Here is a 20,664-nt window from a genome sequence, read left to right on the forward strand (position 1 = left end):
AGGATCATTAACAATTCACATGCCTTACTTATTAAAATAAAACAGTTTTTGTTCTTTTTGTTACACAGTTTTCTTCATTGTTTATTTCATTCATCTTCTTCTTCCACTGTATTTGTTGAGTTTCTGTGCACAGCACTTTCACTGCACTTAATATGCACTAGACTCTCACTAATTTGGCCCTCAGTAGTCGGCCTCTCAGTAATCTGGCACACATCCAAAAACACGCACACAATCAATTATCATGTGCAACAATACTTAGTTAAACAATGCTTTATATACTGTATTTGAAATTGTAGCTTTCCTTGCATTTCAGAATCATGTCATCCAAAAGTATACACATTACACTAGACTTCAAGCAAAAACTTGAAATTTTAGATAAGTTAAATCGAGGTTCTTTGCAGAAAGCCATTGCTGCTGAGTTCAGTGTTAGACGAGCAACTATTAATGACATCAAAAAGAAAGAAGATGTTATTCGACAGTACTCAACACAAATGGATAATGAGTTGGGAAAACGGAAGGTTATGCAAAAGAGTGAGAATGAAGAACTGGACATAGCTGTTTATAGATTGTTCATACAACAATGCAGTAAAGGAATTCCAGTTAGTGACCCAATTATAAAGGAAAAAGCAGCTGCATTTAACAAACAACTTGGCAGTAGTAACTTGTTTGCAGCAAGAGAAGGTTGGCTATCAGACTGGAACAAACAACATGGCTTTCTGCAGCTGACAGTCACCGGGGAAAGTCACTCAGCTAACAATAAGGATGTTGATGAGTTTGTAAGCAAGATACTGAAGATAATAGAGGAAGAAGATTTAGCTGCTGTTGCCTTGTATAATGCTGATGAAACAGGACTTTTTTACAAGATGCTTCCTTCAAAAACATTAGCTGCCAAGAATGAGAAGGAAGGTCATGGTTACAAGCAACAGAAACAGTGTGTAACATTAATAGCCTGTTGTAATGTAAATGGGAGACATAAACTACCGCTTATGGTGATTAGAAAATCCCAAAATCCATGTTGTTTTCAACACACTGACATAAATACTCTACCAGTGCAGTATTGCAAAGTTGTATCCTCTGGTTTAATAAAGTACAGTACACTATATCCCCTATGTTTTAAAAATACATAAAAAAACAAAATAAATTTCACACATTCAATAATTCAGTACCCATATGTGCCAGGAATGTCCAGATTAGCGAGAGTCTAGTGTATTCACATTCCTGTGTTGGTACGTAACAGTGTCCTTGTGCCATTTTCCTTATTTTGTTCTGCTATTGTAGGATGCATTCATCTTTTGTTTGGTTTGGTAGTGGTGGAGGCATCTGTGAGTTTTATATTTTCTGACTGGGGGAGGGGGGGGATATTATTTTTTATTTTACAATTGAGGTGATTATCTAACGTTGGGACATTGCCTAGTTTATGATATTATTTTGGGGTGCCTCCTTTCTCATCACACACGACTCCCCCCCCCCCCCCTCCCCTCCTCCATCCATCTGTCCCTCTCTCCTAGTTGGAAAATATAAACATGCACTCTTCCACCACCACCAAAACAAACAAAAGACAATTGCATCTCACAACAACAATAGGAAAGATGTGAAATGGTGAGAGGACAGTGATACTTTCCAACACAGAAATGTGAATATATTAAGTGCAGTGAAAGTGCTGCGTGCAAGAACCCAACACATAGATTTGGAAATGGAAGAAGAATGCAATAAACAACAAAGAAACTGTGAGTAATGAAAAGAATGAAAACTGTTTATAATAATAAGTAAAGCATCTGAACTGTTAATGATCACAACAGACAAATTTGTAAGAGAAAAAACCATATCGTTATAGCGACCACTAAAGATAAGACTTTTATTACAGTTCCAAAAAGCAGCAATTGACCTATACAACTTGTATATGTGCCACTGCTGTAAAAAGAGGCCAAAAAACAGAGAAGGCAATATGTATCTGTCATGATATTCTATCATGTGTAGCATGTTTGCTCTGAAGCATACCACTGTTTTCTTTGTTGAGCAGATGTATGTTAACTGTATCACTGTATAATATTGTCATTTAGCAGATAACAAAAAGACTTTCCAATAGGTGTTGAAGAATCTGATGATCACCTCCCTCATGCACATTTTAATACTGCATGTTTTATGACATTTTTTCAATGTGTATCCAGCAGTGAGTGTTGGAATCAGGAAAATCCAATCCATTCTGCACCCACAATGATCTTGAGTCCCAAGTGCTTTTTCATCAGCATAACAACTTGAGTGATAGAGCAACTGTTTCACAATTTTCCATTTGCAAATATTACTACACCCATCCTTTTGGGCCATATCATTAACACAGAACAGAAATAAAGAAAGTCATCATATAAAACTTCCTGTAATTAATTAATCAAGAATCTCATTTCCAATCTCTGATGGAACTGGTGGTAACCTCAAAGATTTACTCAAAATTTTAACCCTGTAAAGTAGCTTTACCAAGTACATTTATTTCTAAAACTGTGTTCCACTACGTATTTATAAAACTCTTAACATTTTTTAAGTTGCAAATATAAAAAAATGAAGACAGGCTACAACTTTGCACATTCCTTGTAGAGAAATAGTTACATTTCTTATTAAGGTAACTGTAATACATCATACTGGTATCCCCACGAGCATACAAAAGTGTTTTGTCCTGATACTCACCACTGGGCGAAGGTCAGGATGAAGTAAAACATAACCATTATTTGTAACTATGAAAGCATAGCCATTGACACCAATCTGTAAAAAAAAGAGGTATTGTATGTATAGGCTAACTTTACTTAATGCTGACAAAATAAATACTGAGATGTAAAACCAACTACTTTTCAATATCAAATTCTTACTTTGTAAGGCATTGTGAGTTTCTCAATTTCAGGAATAGGAACATCAATCCCTGCAATACCAAGAAGAGAAGGAGCTTCTGTCTGAAACACAAAGGAAACTGATGTCAGAAATACTCTCCTTTGGTTTTTATAAGGGTAGTTTTTCATTTAATTCCTGCTATGGTCTTATTCTATTTATTTTCTCCTTCCTCTCCTCTCATTTCCCTAAGTGTTCAAAATTTCATTCTACAAATCAGTATTCCATGCACAATGAAGCCTTTTCTTATCCTTAGCATTTCATATTGCATTTACTCTACTGAAATCACTATGGGAACAATGCAACAATTTATCGTTAAGGTTTTTGGGAGCCCTATGAATACACTGTAGAAACATTTAATCTAAATCTCAATAAGGGGGATTTGCAGGAAAAAATTCGAAAATTTTGACAGTTTACAAAACATTCCCTAGAACATTATTTATTCTTTCTTGCACAACATGGTGCATAAATTATCTGTATGTGACATTTAGAAGTATTTTATTTTTAATTTTCTGGACTTACAAGTGTATCTCTGAAATCACAAAATTTCGGACCTGCATCTGTTTATATGTGAATACCTCAGAAACTATGCTTTACAGAAGGCTGTGATTTTCATCTATGGACAGAAAATATGTGGTGCTCCATGACAGTCACGCTGCTGTATTGCCTGCCGCTTGGTAATTGTTTGTTTGCTTTGAGTGAAACACATCGAAAAACTCGGTTGCCTCAATCACAACTGTAGACACAGACAAAGTAATTGGTTTTGAGGCACTTACAAAACATTGCTATAGCTACTGTGAGAAAAATGGAAAAATAATGAACATGAAAACTGTCAGAAAAATTATGACGGAACCAGCGGAGGAATGGAAGCTGATGCCGCAATGAAAATGTTTAGCCAATCACTGCAGGAAAGGGGTGTCCGATACACACAGTACCTTTGGGATGGAGATTCTAAAGTGTATAAGTGTCTTGTTGAAGCAAATCCATATGGAAATATTGTGATAAAGAAATTGGAATGCAATGGGCATGTGCAAAACAGGATGGGCACATGTCTCAGAAAATTAAAACAAACTCTTCACACTACTGCATTGTCTGATGGCAAGCCACTTATAGGTTGGACGGATGATAAAACAATAAATCAGCTTCAGCAGTATTATGGAACTGCCATAAAAAATAATGGAAATGAGGAAAGCAGTCTGGGCCTCATACTTCCAAAAACTTTCAACCGACAGAAAACTGATACATTCACTCTGCCCATCTGGACCTGAATCATGGTGCAAATTCTGGAAGGCTGAAGGCTGTCTTTTGAACACAAGAACCCTATTCCTGAAGCCGATAGGGAAGCAATCAAACCAATTTACAGGGACCTAGCTCACTCAGACCACCTACAAAAGTGTCTACATGGGTGAACACAGAATCCTAACAATGCATTCAATAACATTATTTGGACACAAGTTCCCAAAAATGGTTTCGTAGGGCTCAGTACACTAAAATGGTGTGTTAGTGATGCTGTGTTAACATTTAATGATGTAAACACAGGAAGAATAAGAGTTCTAAAACATCTTAACATCAATCCAGGCTACCATACTGTAAATGGCTTGAAGTTATTGGACAAGTTGAGACTCGCCAAGGCACAGTGTGCAGCCGAGTTCACCACCAAAGAGGCAAGGTCAATCAGAAGAAAGGAGCTTTGAGAGAAGGAAGCTGGCAAACATGATGATGCTGACTATGCTGCTGGGTGTTTCTGAGACTTAATTTGTAATTACAAGTCAATTTTTATCATTTTAAACTTTAAATGTGATTTTCTCAAAATGACTTTTTTTATGCTTCATCTTTCTTTATATCAAAAACTGCTTGTGACAGCTATATGAAACAATGGCACCTATTTCATTATAACATCTACTGAAGCACAACCACAGCAATAATTTGAATAGGTAGACATCTAGGGCATTATGAGTACAATTGTTTTTAATAAAAAAAAATAGCACCTAATCTCTTAATTCTGGTTCAGTAGACATAAATAACATGGATAAGAAACCTTAGAGTGTTATCTTCATTGATTCCAGAGATAAGGGTACACAAAGTAGGCTAATTTAACATTGCCTGCATAGTTCCTGCGAACTCCCTTTAACATGCCATTTTCACTTCATGATGATCTTTCTGACAATATTTGGTATATATGTCTTAGCAGTGGTTATTACATGGTGTACAGAGAGCACTTGATGAATATTGTAGAAAATTTTGATTCTTAAGATGGCATCAACTGCATTAGGAGTGATATTTCACATGGATGTTATTTATTTGTGTGTGTGCTTATGTACATATGTATGTATGTATGTATGCATTATATTCCATTAACAACAATGACACCTTTATTTTCCTATACATCAAAATGAAAATTGCTTCTGGATACACACAACTTTTTATCATCATCAGCATTATCGTCATATGCATCAGTTACAACAACAAAATTGTTTCCTATATATTACAAAAAATACGTATGTGCAAATATATATGCTAAATAAACAATAAATGGCCCAGACTACACAGGGATGTCCAAAGACTCAATCCAGTGAAGCATACATTTTTAGAAGGTTATAGATACTTATCTTTCCACAAAAAAAGAGCTGGAAAAATGTTTGATAGTACTGACAGTAGATCTGACTGCACCATTAATGGTTCTCATAGCCATATTCAAACCAACATCATCTTCCTTCACATGAGCACAGTGGAGCTAAACTGGTATGAGCTGGAAAAATGTTTGATAGTACTGACAGTAGATCTGACTGCACCATTAATGGTTCTCATAGCCATATTCAAACCAACATAAACTTCCTTCACATGAGCACAGTGGAGCTAAACTGGTATGCAATATTCTCCTGCAGAGTATACCAATGCAAAGGATGCTCCTTGAAGAACTGAAGTATTTTCACCACATGTACTAAATGACAGTTTTGTCACCAGGTTCACTTGTGTTTGTATCTTCTTAACTACAGGGAAAGGTTGTTGTGTTATACCACTAGTCTGTCTAATGTGAGATCAACGTATTCTGGCTTATCAATTTACCTGTGCCCAGAGGACCAAACGGTGGGTAATCTTTGCTGATGTTAATCAGTAAGAGATGTGAAAGAGACATACTTACATTTAAGAAACATTAGATCTACGGCAGCATGTCTTAAAATATGCACAAATTTAATAAGGATGTCTGTTAGGTGTCATACACATTCAGAAATCTTCACTCTGATGAAATTGCAAAGTCATCTGCATATTGAAATTTCTGGCATGCCAAGTGTGGAGAGTCTGCTGTGAAGAGATTGAGTAACACCAGAGCAAGAACAGAGTCCTGATGCAAGCCATCATTTAGTAAATGTCATCAGCATTTCTTTTCACCTTGATGTACTTTAAGCTGCCAATCCTCACATCACACCTGGTCACAAGCTGCCAACAGACCAATGGAAAGTACCCTGGTCTTGAATTTCTTCTGTTAATCAGTGAGGGCACTTACTCATAGCAACTTTTATGGGCTCTAAACCCAGCTTGTTCAGGTTGTACCACATAATGAATCTGGCATTTTATCTTGTCCAAGATAATTCTTCCCAAGAGTTTGTCAGCAGATCTAAGTAGAGATACTGGGCATAAGTGTCCTGCAGCTGTTCCTTCTTTCCCTGGGCATTTTGACAGCAATAATTTTAGCCCTGTTAAATGTTGCTGGTAATGTTCCTATGCGAAGAACTTCGTTAGAAAGGCAAACTAGCCACTTTTGCAATGTAGGACCACTGTGCATAAAAAATTCATGGTAGAGACCATCTGCACCTGGAGTTTTTTTACATTTCATATGGCTAAGGGCTGTCTAAAGCCCAGTGATCATAAACAGAGAGGAGAATTTTGGGCTAGGTTGTAGAGATTTCTTGACCTCAGTAGGTTCTTTCTCTACTTGCTGAACATTTGCTCCATCTGTTGCAACCTTGCAAACTACCACTAAGTGACAAGCAATTGTGTCACATGAGACTGTTGACGTCTTGTGTTGTGGAAAGGGTCTTCTCCCAGCTTCTGAACCAGGGACCAAGCTTCTCTTCTGGAATGTGTGAAGTCCAAGTCCCTGGTTTCTTTGTGCTTTTTTTCTCTCCTTTGTTCATTCAAGGAATTTAAGAGTGAGGCTGTTTCTTGGCAACCATTTTCCTTGAATTTACCATCTGGTTGATTTCTTGGTTCCACCCAGGAATCCTTTACAGTACCCTCTGCATATGTTGTTTTTGGCAGTAGATATGAAAACCCTCAGAAACTTTGAATATGAGTTCAGTAATGCAGAAATCTCTTCTATTGATTCATCCAATGCTTTTGAGAATTTATCCCAATCTGCTTTTTGGCAGTTCAAATGGTATACAGGAACATATCACGCTGGAGGAATATCTAAGCTGTAGGAGCAGACATTGGGCTGATGTCAACTTCTGGAAAAGTTATGAAGGACTGTTATCATGATATTTTCTGTACCACACATAGAAGTTGACACACCGAGGTCAGATGTGCTCACTGTACCCCATCTTCTAGACTTGAATGCTCTCTCTTCTTTTATGTCACAATGGAGCTTTAAGTTGGTTGCTTGCACCCATTATACAAGCATTCTTCCAATTTCATCTTCTTCCACACAATTCCATTCATGATTGTGACTGTGAAAGTTGCCTACATATTTTGCAACGTATAATCTGGTGGAAGCTGTTTGGGACAAACAGTGTTTGTGTGTGACCTGGGGTAGTTTCTCATGTACACTTCACAACACTTTTGAATGGATCCATGCACTGGAACATTATTACAGCCTGTCTCCTTTTAAATGAAAAAAAGTCTTACATTTCATTCAAAGCACAGAGTCAGAAATTGATACATGAGTGTATTAATAATGAAAGATAAGCACTGGAGCCTTATAACTAAGCATGGTGTTGTAAAATAAAAGTTCTAGCTCCAAATGCAAATGGTGGCTATTATTTTATAAGTATCAGGATGTACAGATCACACCAGAATATACTCCAAAAAAGGTCATTAACTAAATTCAAATAGTATCCAAATTAAGAGAGAATAATAGATCCAAAAAGAGAGAGGAAAAGAAGCAGAAGAAGAAAGGGGAAAAAAGGAGAAGAAAGGGAAAAAAGGAAAAGAAAGTAAAGTGTTGTGAAACACAACTTCAGTGTCCTTAGATTCTAATGTCTGAAGAAAACGGATACAAATAAAGTCAACCATAACTGTGATAGGTCCCATATTACAAACAAAAATATGTATGAAGAGAATAGAAAGAGAGAGAGAGTCAAAAGAGATCACTTGAAATGCAGTATAAAATCATGACAGACACAAATATAGGCAATTCACATGTAAACTGTGACCATGATTGGTGTGAAGAGAGCTTAAGAATATATTAGGGTTCCAGAATAAAAACCAATTCTCAGAATTTTCCTGGCAGCTGTTTGTGACAAATATGGCACTTTTTCTTGAATGTCTGCCAATATAGTCTGTATGGGATTTAGATGAACATTGTGCCTAACTTTCTTACAAATATTCAGTCACTCTTCTTAGTGTGATCTGTTATTGTATTCATTATAAAGACTGGTTTGAGCAGTTCTCTATGCTAGACTATCCTGTGCAACCCTCTTCATTGCAATGTACCATATTTACCAGAGTATAAGACAACTCTGACTATAAGACTATGTGCTTTTATTTTCAGGAGGCTTCTTGAGAAAAATTTATTTTTAACATATTATGACTAATCAAAACCACAAGCTGTTTTCTTGACATGATGTATCTGCCTAAGAAGTTAACATTATACCTATTCTAAATTTATGTCTTTTATTGATTGTTTGCATTCTGATAATACAAGGAGAAATAAAATAACTGAAAAGACATCATTTATATTAATTTTTGCACCATTTATCTTTTCTACATTTTTCGCTTATCAACCTTGTTGTCTGTGGTATCACTTTTTTTGATGATCATCCTAGTAGCACAGCTGTGAAAATTATATCTTTGTTGTCACAAGTATTTGGCTGTTTCTTCCAAATATGTTGCAATTTCTTCAGTAGGTGCTGAATTTGGGACTCAGGAACACAGCTGTTTTTACCCAAATACCTAACGGATTTTGCTTCTATACTGACATTACACTGTTACAATGTCCCTTGCTTACTGTCTCCCCACATTCCCCCCATTGGCTGTATAGACTATCGTGAACATTGCAGCATGAAACACTTAAATACACCACTGGCCCCTGTCTAGACTTTTACCATCTCCTGCAGTAATGAACACTACTGTTGAGTATTTGTCCAATTTTAATGCCAGTTCAGTTCTGAATACAAATTCATTTAGGCAATTGCAGTCTGAATATGGTAAACGTTCCTAAAAAGCCAAAGTACACAGTATAGATTCCCATGGTTGGCAACAGGCCATAATTTGCTACTTGCTCACTACTCTCCTCCCTCCACTCATGTAGTTTTGAGCCAAGCTGGTACTGTATAACTATTCCCACCCCAATCCTTCTGTAGCACTGTACTTGAGCAACTGTGAAACTGGACTGCAATATCATCCAGGTGCAAGTCAGATGTAACAGCCGGCCGGTGTGGCCGAGTGGTTCTAGGTGCTTCAATCTGGAACAGTGCGACCGCTCCGGTCGCAGGTTCGAATCCTGCCTCAGACACGGATGTGTGTGATGTCCTTAGGTTAGTTAGGTTTAAGTAGTTATAAGTTCCAGGGGACTGATGACCTGAGAAGTTAAGTCCCATAGTCCTCAGAGCCATTTGAACCAATTTTAAGATGTAACAACAGCAACTAATACATAAAAAAGGATTGAAATCACGATTCAGTCAAATTCTGAACCTTTCCCTTGTCCTGTGATCTACGGAAGTCTGTTAGTACACTCTCCAAGCCAGGCCTTGCTGCTCTAATTTATTCTCATGACAGTTACAGTCAGTTTAATATGATTTATTTCATTTGTTAGACATTTTATTCTGGATTAATTTTTCTTCTTGTTTCATCTGAATGAAGCCATCATGTTCTAAAGCTGATTAAAAGCTGGTAATGTTTTACCTTGTATTCTAATATATGAACAGTAATCAAATTTCTCATATGCAACCCACTTAGTAAAACATTACAGTCTCTCATAACAAAATAAAATACTGATCAAGTTTTTTTAAGGATAACGTTTCTGCTTTTCAATGCTACCTTTACTTAAAATACATCCTTAATGTTTATACATAGTATTCGCATATATGAGAACTTTTATTGCAGACCTATTCAAATACAACAGGAGTTTGTAGGATGACAGAATTTAGTGTTATTTCCTCCTGTGTTTCACAAGATTGTCAGATTTTAAGTAGAGCAAAAGACTGTTGTAGTGGCTAGTTCATAGTTTCTCACATAATCCTTGCGTTAGTGGTTCATGAGCCAAATATCAAGGATTGTTTGAGCAATTTCGCTACTGTATCGATTGCTTCAGCGTAATGGGAAATCCTGAGCCTGTTGGAATGCGAATACCATTTGCCTGACCTTGCCCTTCCAAATTTTTCACTATAAATTTGCATGTGACCTCAATAACCAAAGCTTCATCTGTAAACACACTCTCTCTCTCTCTCTCTCTCTCTCTCTCTCTCTCTCTCTCTCTCTCTCTCTCTCTCTCTCTCCTTTTAGACAAGTTGTGACATCCATTTATTTTCTCCTCAGTTCAATTCAGTACCTCTTTATTAGTTATACAACCTACCCATCAAATCTACAGTATTCACAGATAGGTCGTATTCACTTTCTCAGGTTTTAAACACAGCACATAAGAACATTTTATCAAAAACACCACTTACCGACATTCATGCCATTAATTAGGAGCCTATAACTGTTTACCTGTTATGGAACATGTCAGTGATCAATAGCTGAGAATTATTTTCTCTAACCAGTGTATTCAATGTGATTATTGTATGTGAGAAGTTAAATCTGTATGATGGGCTGGAAATTGAATCTCGATCCCCAATTTTGACAGGCCATAACTTCCTATGACACCCCTTTTTTTCCAAAGATGCCACTCTCTCAGCATCATGGACGAGACTGTGCACAGTTTCCAAAGAAACAGAAGCACTCTATGACTACCTGACACTTTGAATCAGTCCATGAAGTATGCTCAGATGGGGTATTTGGTTGTGTGCTGCCTTTCAGAAAGACAGAGGCTTGTGTTTAGATTCCAGATGATCAAATAGTTTTAACTTTTCATGGTTAACTATCATTATTCCACTTCCTACCCTTTTACATTCTTACTCTTGTGCACTGCATATTCTTACTAACTCCAGTTGTCAAACAGCAGTTAAGTGGCTAAGTGGAAGAAGAGTTAACTGCAAACACTTCCCTTCCTCAGACAACAGCCAGCTTGTCACTATGCACGGCACTAGCAAGCACAGTCGCATACATTTCCAAAACACACAATTATATAACAACACAAAAGAAAGTACTAATACAAGCAAATAAAACTGAAAACTGTGAGTGGCCAAAACATGAGATCAAACTACACCACTATTGGACTTGCAGTTTACTCAAATTCTACACTAATAAAATTACCACAAAGAATGAAAACATGAAAATAAAAATGAGACCTGATGTATTTTAGATGCCATTAGCTCTTAACAATACAACAAAAACAAGAATTCCAGCTATTGGACAAGCACTGAGCACTACCACACTACACACAGGCAGACTGCATGTCCAGTATTCCTAACAGACAAAAATACCTAATGAAAGCAGATGTTAGTGTTAGAAGTATTGCATGATTGAGAAATTCAGTACTGGCAAAGAGTGTTCTTAAGTGACGAACGGAGCCTTCAGAATCACGAAGAGAGGAAAAACAATGTTTATTGCAAAATTAATGTTATGACAACTTCACAAATAAACCTTGTTATCTGTTGTATACTCCATTCTTCTTTCAAATGCTGGAACAGACACTGAGGTAACAAGATGGTATTCCTGGAATTTGATTTCATCTGGTTCCCATACTTTCTGAAACATAAAGAGGAACTTTTGTTATTCGGAACAATGTTTACTTAATTTAGCAGAGCGTCAAACAATAGTAATTTATCAGACAAAACAATATTCCTTCCATTAGGGACTTAGAGTTGGAAATAGTTATTCGAATAGATTATGCAAAAATAAATAAATAAATAAATAAATAAAAAATAAAAAAAAGCAACTGCAGTATAAATAAAAAGGTGTTTTTTTAAAAAAATGTGCTTGCCTAATGCTTAGTAATTATTGCACTGATGTCAACAGCAGTAACAGAAGAAACAGAACAAGTAACAGAAGATAGTGCTTCACATGACAGCTGATATAACATTTGGTGAGGGGGATATACTGACTGGAAACAGACTTTAACATATTTAGCATCTCTAGATCTCTGATCTCTTTACATACTAGATTGTCCGCCTGCTTAGCTGTGTGGTAACATGCTTGCCTTCCATGCAAGCAGGCCTGGATTTGATTCCCAGCTGGGCTGGAGGTTTTCTCTGCTCATGGACTGGGTGTTGTGCTGTCCTCATCATCATTTCATCCTCATCACCGGCACACAAGTTGTATCAAATGAAATAAGACTTGCACTTGATGGCCAAACTTCCTCGAATGGGGTCTGCTGGCTAACAATGCCATATGCTCATTTCCATTTCCATACTAGATTACTATAAAACTGCAGGTAACTGGGTGCCAAAGCAAATTCTTTTGCAGCAACAGCTTAAGCAACTATTTCTTCAACAGTCGGATTTGTTTTATGTCTATCCATGCCTTCTTATTGCCGCTAGTACCTGTATATGAACCACTATCTTTCTTTCAAAATAAAATAAATAATCTTATTAGCTAGAAAAAGGCATTTCTTTGTCAGAAAAGCTTACAAAACATACATGGTCTGAAAGAAAAACAAATTTGTTTATTTAGTTAACAACAAGGATAGGATGTTAGCTACACACATTTTAATAGGCAACAAAAAACTAAATTTAAAGCAAGCAGGGGTACACTTAATGTTGTCATGCACTCTCATGAAACAAAACATTCTCTCAAATATAAATAGTAAAATCCTTAAGCTAACAGACTTTGAACAAGAAGGCTAATCTTTCTTAGATCAAAGTAGGAAAACACTTATACATGTTACTGATTCATGTAAGTCAATGGTAGCTGTCAGACTCATACGATCATTCTATATTTACTGCAAATACTTCATTTTATTTCTTTATCTCAGAGTCTTTATTATATTATTCTTTTTCAGTTACAGTTTTACAGACTAGATGCATTGTTTGCCAGGTTGCAAAACAGCTTTGGCCTCAATATATTACAACCAAGCTGAGCAATCTCTGGCATACTCATAGATAAATATTATGCCATTTTCAAATTTTGTAACATTCTTAATGAAGTAACAGCCATAATTAAACAATACTGGAAATGATGTACAACATTCTGTGCAGATTGAGATTTCTGGAGCAAGAATTTTATAGATTGGTAATCTACTCCTATGCCAGTCTAGCCTTTTTACAGTACACCAATGAAACGTTTAGACCATGTACCAACAGTCTGGTACCAACAACATAACAACTTACTTTATTTTAAATAAGAATGTTCTGTTTCATGCATCATTCCAGAGTATATTAATGGATGAACATAAATTTTGTACCAATTAGGAATGAGATTGATGTGCATGTGATTTTAAAACTAATTCTACATTGCTATCAATTGTAACAAATGAAACAGCTCACACATTTCAAAGTTATAGTCTACAATGCCAAAATAAATTAACATAAATGAACATCAGTTACCTGGACACTTCAAAAACAGAGGTTCAGTCAATGTGATGACACACATTCTTCTACTGTGCAAGATTTATTCCCATTTCACTTTTCTTTTGTTACTTACCTACATTAGTATAGAATTCAGTTTCTGACAAAAGTGCTAAATATACATGTACAAACCCATCATCCATACTACTGCTTTTTTGTCTATTCATTCCAGAAATTTTACAAGGGAGGGGTATTTACAGGGCAGTAAGTTGGGTAAGGGTTCACACTTTGAAGATGGAAGAACACAGGGGACATAACCAATACCTTGACTACAGTCTGCTTATAAACATTGTCCTCCTCACGTTGGCTGAAATACAGTTCTTTATTTCGGAAATGTTTATCTAGCTTTTCTTTCTGTTCTAAATTTTCCATCACATCAAATAGCCATTTTGCTAGCTTTGGATCCTGTAAAAAGCACTCTAAATAATTGTCTCATAACTGTAATTATTTGTGTGTCTAACTGAGTATAATTTTTAAATATAATAGAAAGAAACATTCCACATGGGAAAAATATATATATAAAAAAAGATGCTGTGACTTACCAAACAAGAAAGCACTGGTATATAGACACAATAAAAAACACACACACAAATTTCAAGCTTTCGCAATGCAAGGTTGCTTCATCAGGAAAGAGGGAAGGAGAGGGAAAGACGAAAGGATGTGGGTTTTAAGGCAGAGGATAAGGAGTCATTCCAATCCCGGGAGCAGAAAGACTTAGCTTAGGGGGAAAAAAAAGGACAGGTATGCACTTTTGCACACACACACACACACACACACACACACACACACACACACACACACACACACATACCCATCCGCACGTATACACAAAAGCAGACCTGTTTTTGTGTGTGTGTGTGTGTGTGTGTGTGTGTGTGTGTGTGTGTGTGTGTGTGTGTGTGTGTGGGCTCCTGGAACTGGAATGACTCCTTACCCTCTCCCTTAAAATTCACATCCTTTCGTCTTTCCCTCTCCTTCCCTCTTTCCTGATGAAGCAACCTTGGGTTGTGAAAGCTTGAAATTTGTGTGTCTGTTTGTGTGTTTTTTATTGTGTCTATCTACCAGTGCTTTCTCGTTTGGTAAGTCACAGCCTCTTTGTTTTATATACAGGGTGTTTCAAAAATGACCGGTATATTTGAAACGGTAATAAAAACTAAACGAGCAGCGATAGAAATACACCGTTTGTTGCAATATGCTTGGGACAACAGTACATTTTCAGGCAGACAAACTTTAGAAATTACAGTAGTTACAATTGTCAACAACAGATGGCGCTGCGGTCTGGGAAACACTATAGTACGATATTTTCCACATATCCACCATGCGTAGCAATAATATGGCGTAGTCTCTGAATGAAATTACCCGAAACCTTTGACAACGTGTCTGACGGAATGGCTTCACATGCAGATGAGATGTACTGCTTCAGCTGTTCAATTGTTTCTGGATTCTGGCGGTGCACCTGGTCTTTCGAGTGTCCCCACAGAAAGAAGTCACAGGGGTTCATGTCTGGCGAATAGGGAGGCCAATCCACGCCGCCTCCTGTATGTTTCAGATAGCCCAAAGCAATCACACGATCATCGAAACATTCATTCAGGAAATTAAAGACGTCGGCCGTGCGATGTGGCCGGGCACCATCTTGCATAAACCACGAGGTGTTCGCAGTGTCGTCTAAGGCAGTTTGTACCGCCACAAATTCACGAAGAATGTCCAGATAGCGTGATGCAGTAATCGTTTCGGATCTGAAAAATGGGCCAATGATTCCTTTGGAAGAAATGGCGGCCCAGACCAGTACTTTTTGAGGATGCAGGGACGATGGGACTGCAACATGGGGCTTTTCGGTTCCCATATGCACCAGTTCTGTTTATTGACGAAGCCGTCCAGGTAAAAATAAGCTTCGTCAGTAAACCAAATGCTGCCCACATGCATATCGCCATCATCAATCCTGTGCACTATATCGTTAGCGAATGTCTCTCGTGCAGCAATGGTAGTGGCGCTGAGGGGTTGCCGCGTTTGAATTTTGTATGGATAGAGGTGTAAACTCTGGCGCATGAGACGATACGTGGACGTTGGCGTCATTTGGACCGCAGCTGCAACACGGCGAACGGAAACCCGAGGCCGCTGTTGGATCACCTGCAGCACTAGCTGCGCGTTGCCCTCTGTGGTTGCCATACGCGGTCGCCCTACCTTTCCAGCACGTTCATCCGTCACGTTCCCAGTCCGTTGAAATTTTTCAAACAGATCCTTTATTGTATCGCTTTTCGGTCCTTTGGTTACATTAAACGTCCGTTGAAAACTTCGTCTTGTTGCAACAACACTGTGTTCTAGGCGGTGGAATTCCAACACCAGAAAAATCCTCTGTTCTAAGGAATAAACCATGTTGTCTACAGCACACTTGCACGTTGTGAACAGCACACGCTTACAGCAGAAAGACGACATACAGAATGGCGCACCCACAAACTGTGTTGTCTTCTATATCTTTCACATCACTTGCAGCGCCATCTGTTGTTGAAAATTGTAACTACTGTAATTTCGAAAGTTTGTCCGCCTGAAAATGTACTGTTGTCCCAAGCACATTGCAACAAACGGTGTATTTCTATCGCTGCTCGTTTAGTTTTTATTGCCGTTTCAAATATACCGGTCATTTTTGAAACACCCTGTATATATTGAGTATAATTTTTATTAGATAAAATAAAGTACAGAAATAATTAAAATTTATTCACAAGTCATAGCTTAGCATTTTCACTGGTAAAATGAAAATGTTAATTTTGTGTTACTTAGTGAGAAAGCAACCCTGATCACAAACTGTTTAATGAAGGATCTTCCATCTGGCTTACAGCACAGTGAAACTCTCTGGTGACAGTAGAAGCAAGACAGATGCTGTTACCTTCAAATCATTAGCCACTAAACTCTGTTCACTCTTCATATTAACAGGCACTGACAACACAGGGAGGAGAAATGGCCCACTGAAACCATTAAATTTACTTCCGTATGTACTGCAGCCTCCACCAATAAATAACAGTTATCCCAAACTGCCCATCACAGTAATCACAAAAACCATGCCACTGAAAAAAGTAACTCTTCTAGCTATGAAATTTTAAAGAGGTACTGAAGTTTTGTGCTGCCTTGATAGACACACTCTAAGCCTGCAGTTACCTTTGTAATCAGTTGATGAGTCAAGCTGTAGTTACTGAAAGACTGAGATATGCAATGATAAAACCAATTCATAAAACTGGAGCAAGAGATCTCTAATTACAGACAACACATCTACCTCCTCCTGATTTTCTCAAAAAATTTTGAGAAGGTAGCTTTCAACAGAATATTGAATCACTCTTCTGAAAATAACCTTTCAACAATGGACCAGTTTGAATTTTGTAAAGGATTCTCTACATTCAGAAAGCAATACATTATCTCACGAACTCAACTCTGGTAGAACTAAATAACAATTATCCAACTGGCATTTTCTGTGTACTTGCTTTCAGTTGTGTAAATCATAAAATTCTACTGGCAAAAAGAACAATATTAAAGTATATAAGGCATTCCCCCTCAATGGATGGTGTCAAATCTCCACAGTAGAAAACTGACAGTCACCATTACAAATGACATCACAGGAATAAAAGAAAATATGCGATAGGGAAACATCAAGCTTGGTGTCCTGCAAAGTTCACTACTTAACCCACTCTAGTTAATAACCTATAATTACGAATGATTTACCAGGGACAATGGAAGACTCCTCAAAAACTGTCTCTTGATGGTGCAAGTACACTGGTAAGGAGCCCAACTACATCCATACCACAGACAGCCAGCAGGAATGTAGAAAAGGCTTACAACTGTTTGACAGCAAGCAATTTCTCTCTTAAGAAGACTCATATTATGCAATTCTAAATAAATCAAAATGACATATAGGTATCAGAGGGACAGATCAGTGGACATCACTAGATGAAACTCCACATGTAATGTTTCCAAGAAAACATGTGATGATGAACTGCAGTGGCACTGTCAAATTTATAAGTAAAGCAGGACTCTCATTTCTGCTTGTTTTGCATCTGAGAATCTTGCCTGTGGTAGTGATGTGAAGACAAGACTGCTCACGTGCTTTGCACTTTTTCTCCCAGTACTGTCCTGCAAAATGAACTACTTTAACAATGCGGCAAAGGTCATAATGTATTTATTCTACAGAAGGGTGCAGTAAAAATATTATGTAAAGTTGATAACCAGACATCTTATAGAAGCCTCCAGGGTCTTTGGAATTTTTACATTTCCATTGTAATACATTTACTTTTACTTCTTGATGCTATTTGTGATCAACAGTAAGATTAATTTAGGATGTACCACAAAATTCATACAAACAATATTAGAAATAAAAATAATTTTCATATTGGCTATGCATCCCAGTCTAGGGATCAAAATGGAGTTTCATATTCTAGTGCAGTAGTGTATGACAAGCTGACAACAGGCATCAGACATAAAATTTCAAATTTGAATATTCAAAAACACAGTGAAAGAATACCTTATTAGCCAATCTTGTTATAATTTATTAGAATATTTGACCTGGACTACGTAAATTTCAATCAATGTCGATGTTCATATTCTACAGGTTTTTTAATTTTCCCAGCATATAGAAGTCTGATCGAGTTCTGCGTAAAGATACATAATCAAAGTAAATAAAAATAGCAGCTGAGTAGCGTTTGAGGATGAACAGTGACATTTCTCAAAGTACCTATGTTTCTGCTACAATATAGTATTTCAGTTTTTTCAACAACTAATTTCAGCATCATTATCTGGTTGAACATAACTGAGTCTTTTGACAAAACATTTTATATCGTGAGCAACCACAGCTGTAAGGATGCTTTCTTGCTAAACAAAACTGTGGCAGCTGTCGAATATATATCCGTGGGTGAGCATGATTTAACAGATTTTATGAATTTTATCCAGCCCCTGGTCCAATTTGACATACTTTTATTATATTATCCTCCATGTTTCTTTCTGGAATTTGAGACATTTACCATGGCCATCTCCTTCATTCCACCACTCGTACTTTGACTGCCATTGCTTTTAAGGACGTTTTGAGACAGAGAGTGATGGAGGTGTCTAATAATCTCCATGTTTCATTCTAAATGATTTGAATGTGAGTATTCTACTTATTGTGTACCCGAAATTCTTGTTCTCTTGATGTTTATTGTCCAGTTCATATATTTAGTATGTAAACATCATTGAAGCAACATAAGTGATTTCGCTGAGACCTCGTCACAATTTTTAAAATTTTCCTCCAATCTCTGTTTTTTCTAGTCTGATGTACCAGATGATGCAAATTAAGGCAGTAAAATAAGTTGTATGAACAAAAGGATTATTCAGCAGCTGCTGCAGTTTTGTTTAACAAGAATGAGTCATTTTGGCTATGACAAGTCACTGTTGACATTTGCCAGGACCCTTAAAATTATAAATATTTGTGTATGTATCTGTATTGTTATCATTGTCTATCTGCGAACTTAACAGTGAACAACTGCACTCTTTAAAAATTAAAATACATTTGTAAGCAGCAGTGCACATGTAGTTTATTTTTTGTATAATTAAATCTTGTGCAACTTCTCTGATCCAGCTTGATGTTAATTTCTTGTCCCAAAAATGCTTCAAAATCTGTTTGTTAGCCTACTATCCTGGATTCTGTACAAATGCTCAAAAAATATCAGTCTTCTATGCACTGATTTATTTCATTGTGGTTTCTGAACTTCCAGGCCTCTGTGCTACTTATTGAACTTAAATTTTTCTTGACAATAATTCTTTTCAATACTTTCACTGTGTCTATATTACAGTGTTAGGCACTCACTTGCATAGAGGCGTTCTGGTTTCACTGCAGTGTTGTAATGTGTTCTTTTTGCAGTTCTTGACAAACACTTTTTACTGTTAATGTTTTTTTCTTTATTCCACAATGTTCACAAAACCCAAAATATGTTTTGACACGTATGCCAATATAGCAACAATGTATTGTAAACTTTATGACAGTATACTTCATCAGATTCTTAGGAAAGTTTGTCACTGCTCTATTTCAAACTGTTTCTGTTTAACTTAATACTGGAAGATGGGCAGAAATTTAAATAAGGCAAGAAGTAACCACTCTCCACGTATCTGAGGTGCTGACTGGTCAACAGGCATAACGAAAGGATTGAAATATTGCTGAGCCTTCATACAATGTCCTCCTTCAGTCCTGTCACATACATTTCCTACCCTAAAAGAGGCAAGGCCACCTGTTAAAGTTGTAAAGGTCGTATTCCAACTCTGTTGTTAACTACTATGTATGCAACAATGCCAACTAGTTGTCCACACAAATGAATGAAGACCAACAAACTGTGGCCAAGAACACATTTGACCACGCAGTGGTAGAGCATTTCACTGAGCACAACATGCTCCACTTTAATTGTTATTTCATGACCCAAGCATCAGCATCCCACCCCCCACCCCCACCCCATATACACTCTTGTCTGAATTACATAGACAGAAAATGTCCTTACAACTATTGGCCAATCCCTCAGTCTTCCTGCCTCTATCTCTGCTACTCTCTGTTCCCTTTTGCCTTACATTGTTCCATTAATCTACACTCTCACTTTTCTTTCTTGTGATATCCATTTTCCTCTGTTCTACCTCACTTCACTTCTTCCAAACTCAATCCACCACTTCATTATGAGCCATGTATGAAGTTTCCTATCTGTGACACTGCCTTATTCCTACACTGTTCCTTTGCCAGCCATCAGACACCCTACATTCCACCCCTCCCTCTCCCTCTCCACGTCTTTTTCCTCTCACCCATTCCACCTGACACAAAACTGCTGTTTATACATGTTCTATCATAGCTAAAGTTGACACGCAGTTAACTAAACTTATTCTGCAGTTGTATTAACACATTTAGTGTTTTTTGTAGAACTTATAATTGAGGTTTTTATGTTTTAAACATTCAGTAATACTGTAAGGTTATTAT

General features: G+C 37.1%; 1 protein-coding gene across 3 annotated transcripts in view; it reads right to left on the reverse strand.

Moving 5' to 3' along the window:
- The window catches only part of LOC124797945 (voltage-dependent calcium channel subunit alpha-2/delta-3-like), a 314,695-nt gene that overhangs the window by 119,199 nt on the left and 174,832 nt on the right, over window positions 1–20,664 (reverse strand). For 2 of the 3 annotated variants that reach the window (XM_047261086.1, XM_047261085.1), the window contains exons 10-13: window positions 13,962–14,102; window positions 11,776–11,880; window positions 2,859–2,939; window positions 2,680–2,754 (exon numbers count right to left, since the gene is read on the reverse strand). In XM_047261086.1, coding sequence (XP_047117042.1) covers window positions 2,680–2,754; window positions 2,859–2,939; window positions 11,776–11,880; window positions 13,962–14,102 — 402 coding nt within the window. The remainder of the gene's footprint in view (window positions 1–2,679; window positions 2,755–2,858; window positions 2,940–11,775; window positions 11,881–13,961; window positions 14,103–20,664) is intronic. The other variant, XM_047261087.1, reaches the window with a different exon arrangement.

Source organism: Schistocerca piceifrons, chromosome 5 (assembly GCF_021461385.2).
Source record: "Schistocerca piceifrons isolate TAMUIC-IGC-003096 chromosome 5, iqSchPice1.1, whole genome shotgun sequence".
NCBI lineage: Eukaryota > Metazoa > Arthropoda > Insecta > Orthoptera > Acrididae > Schistocerca > Schistocerca piceifrons.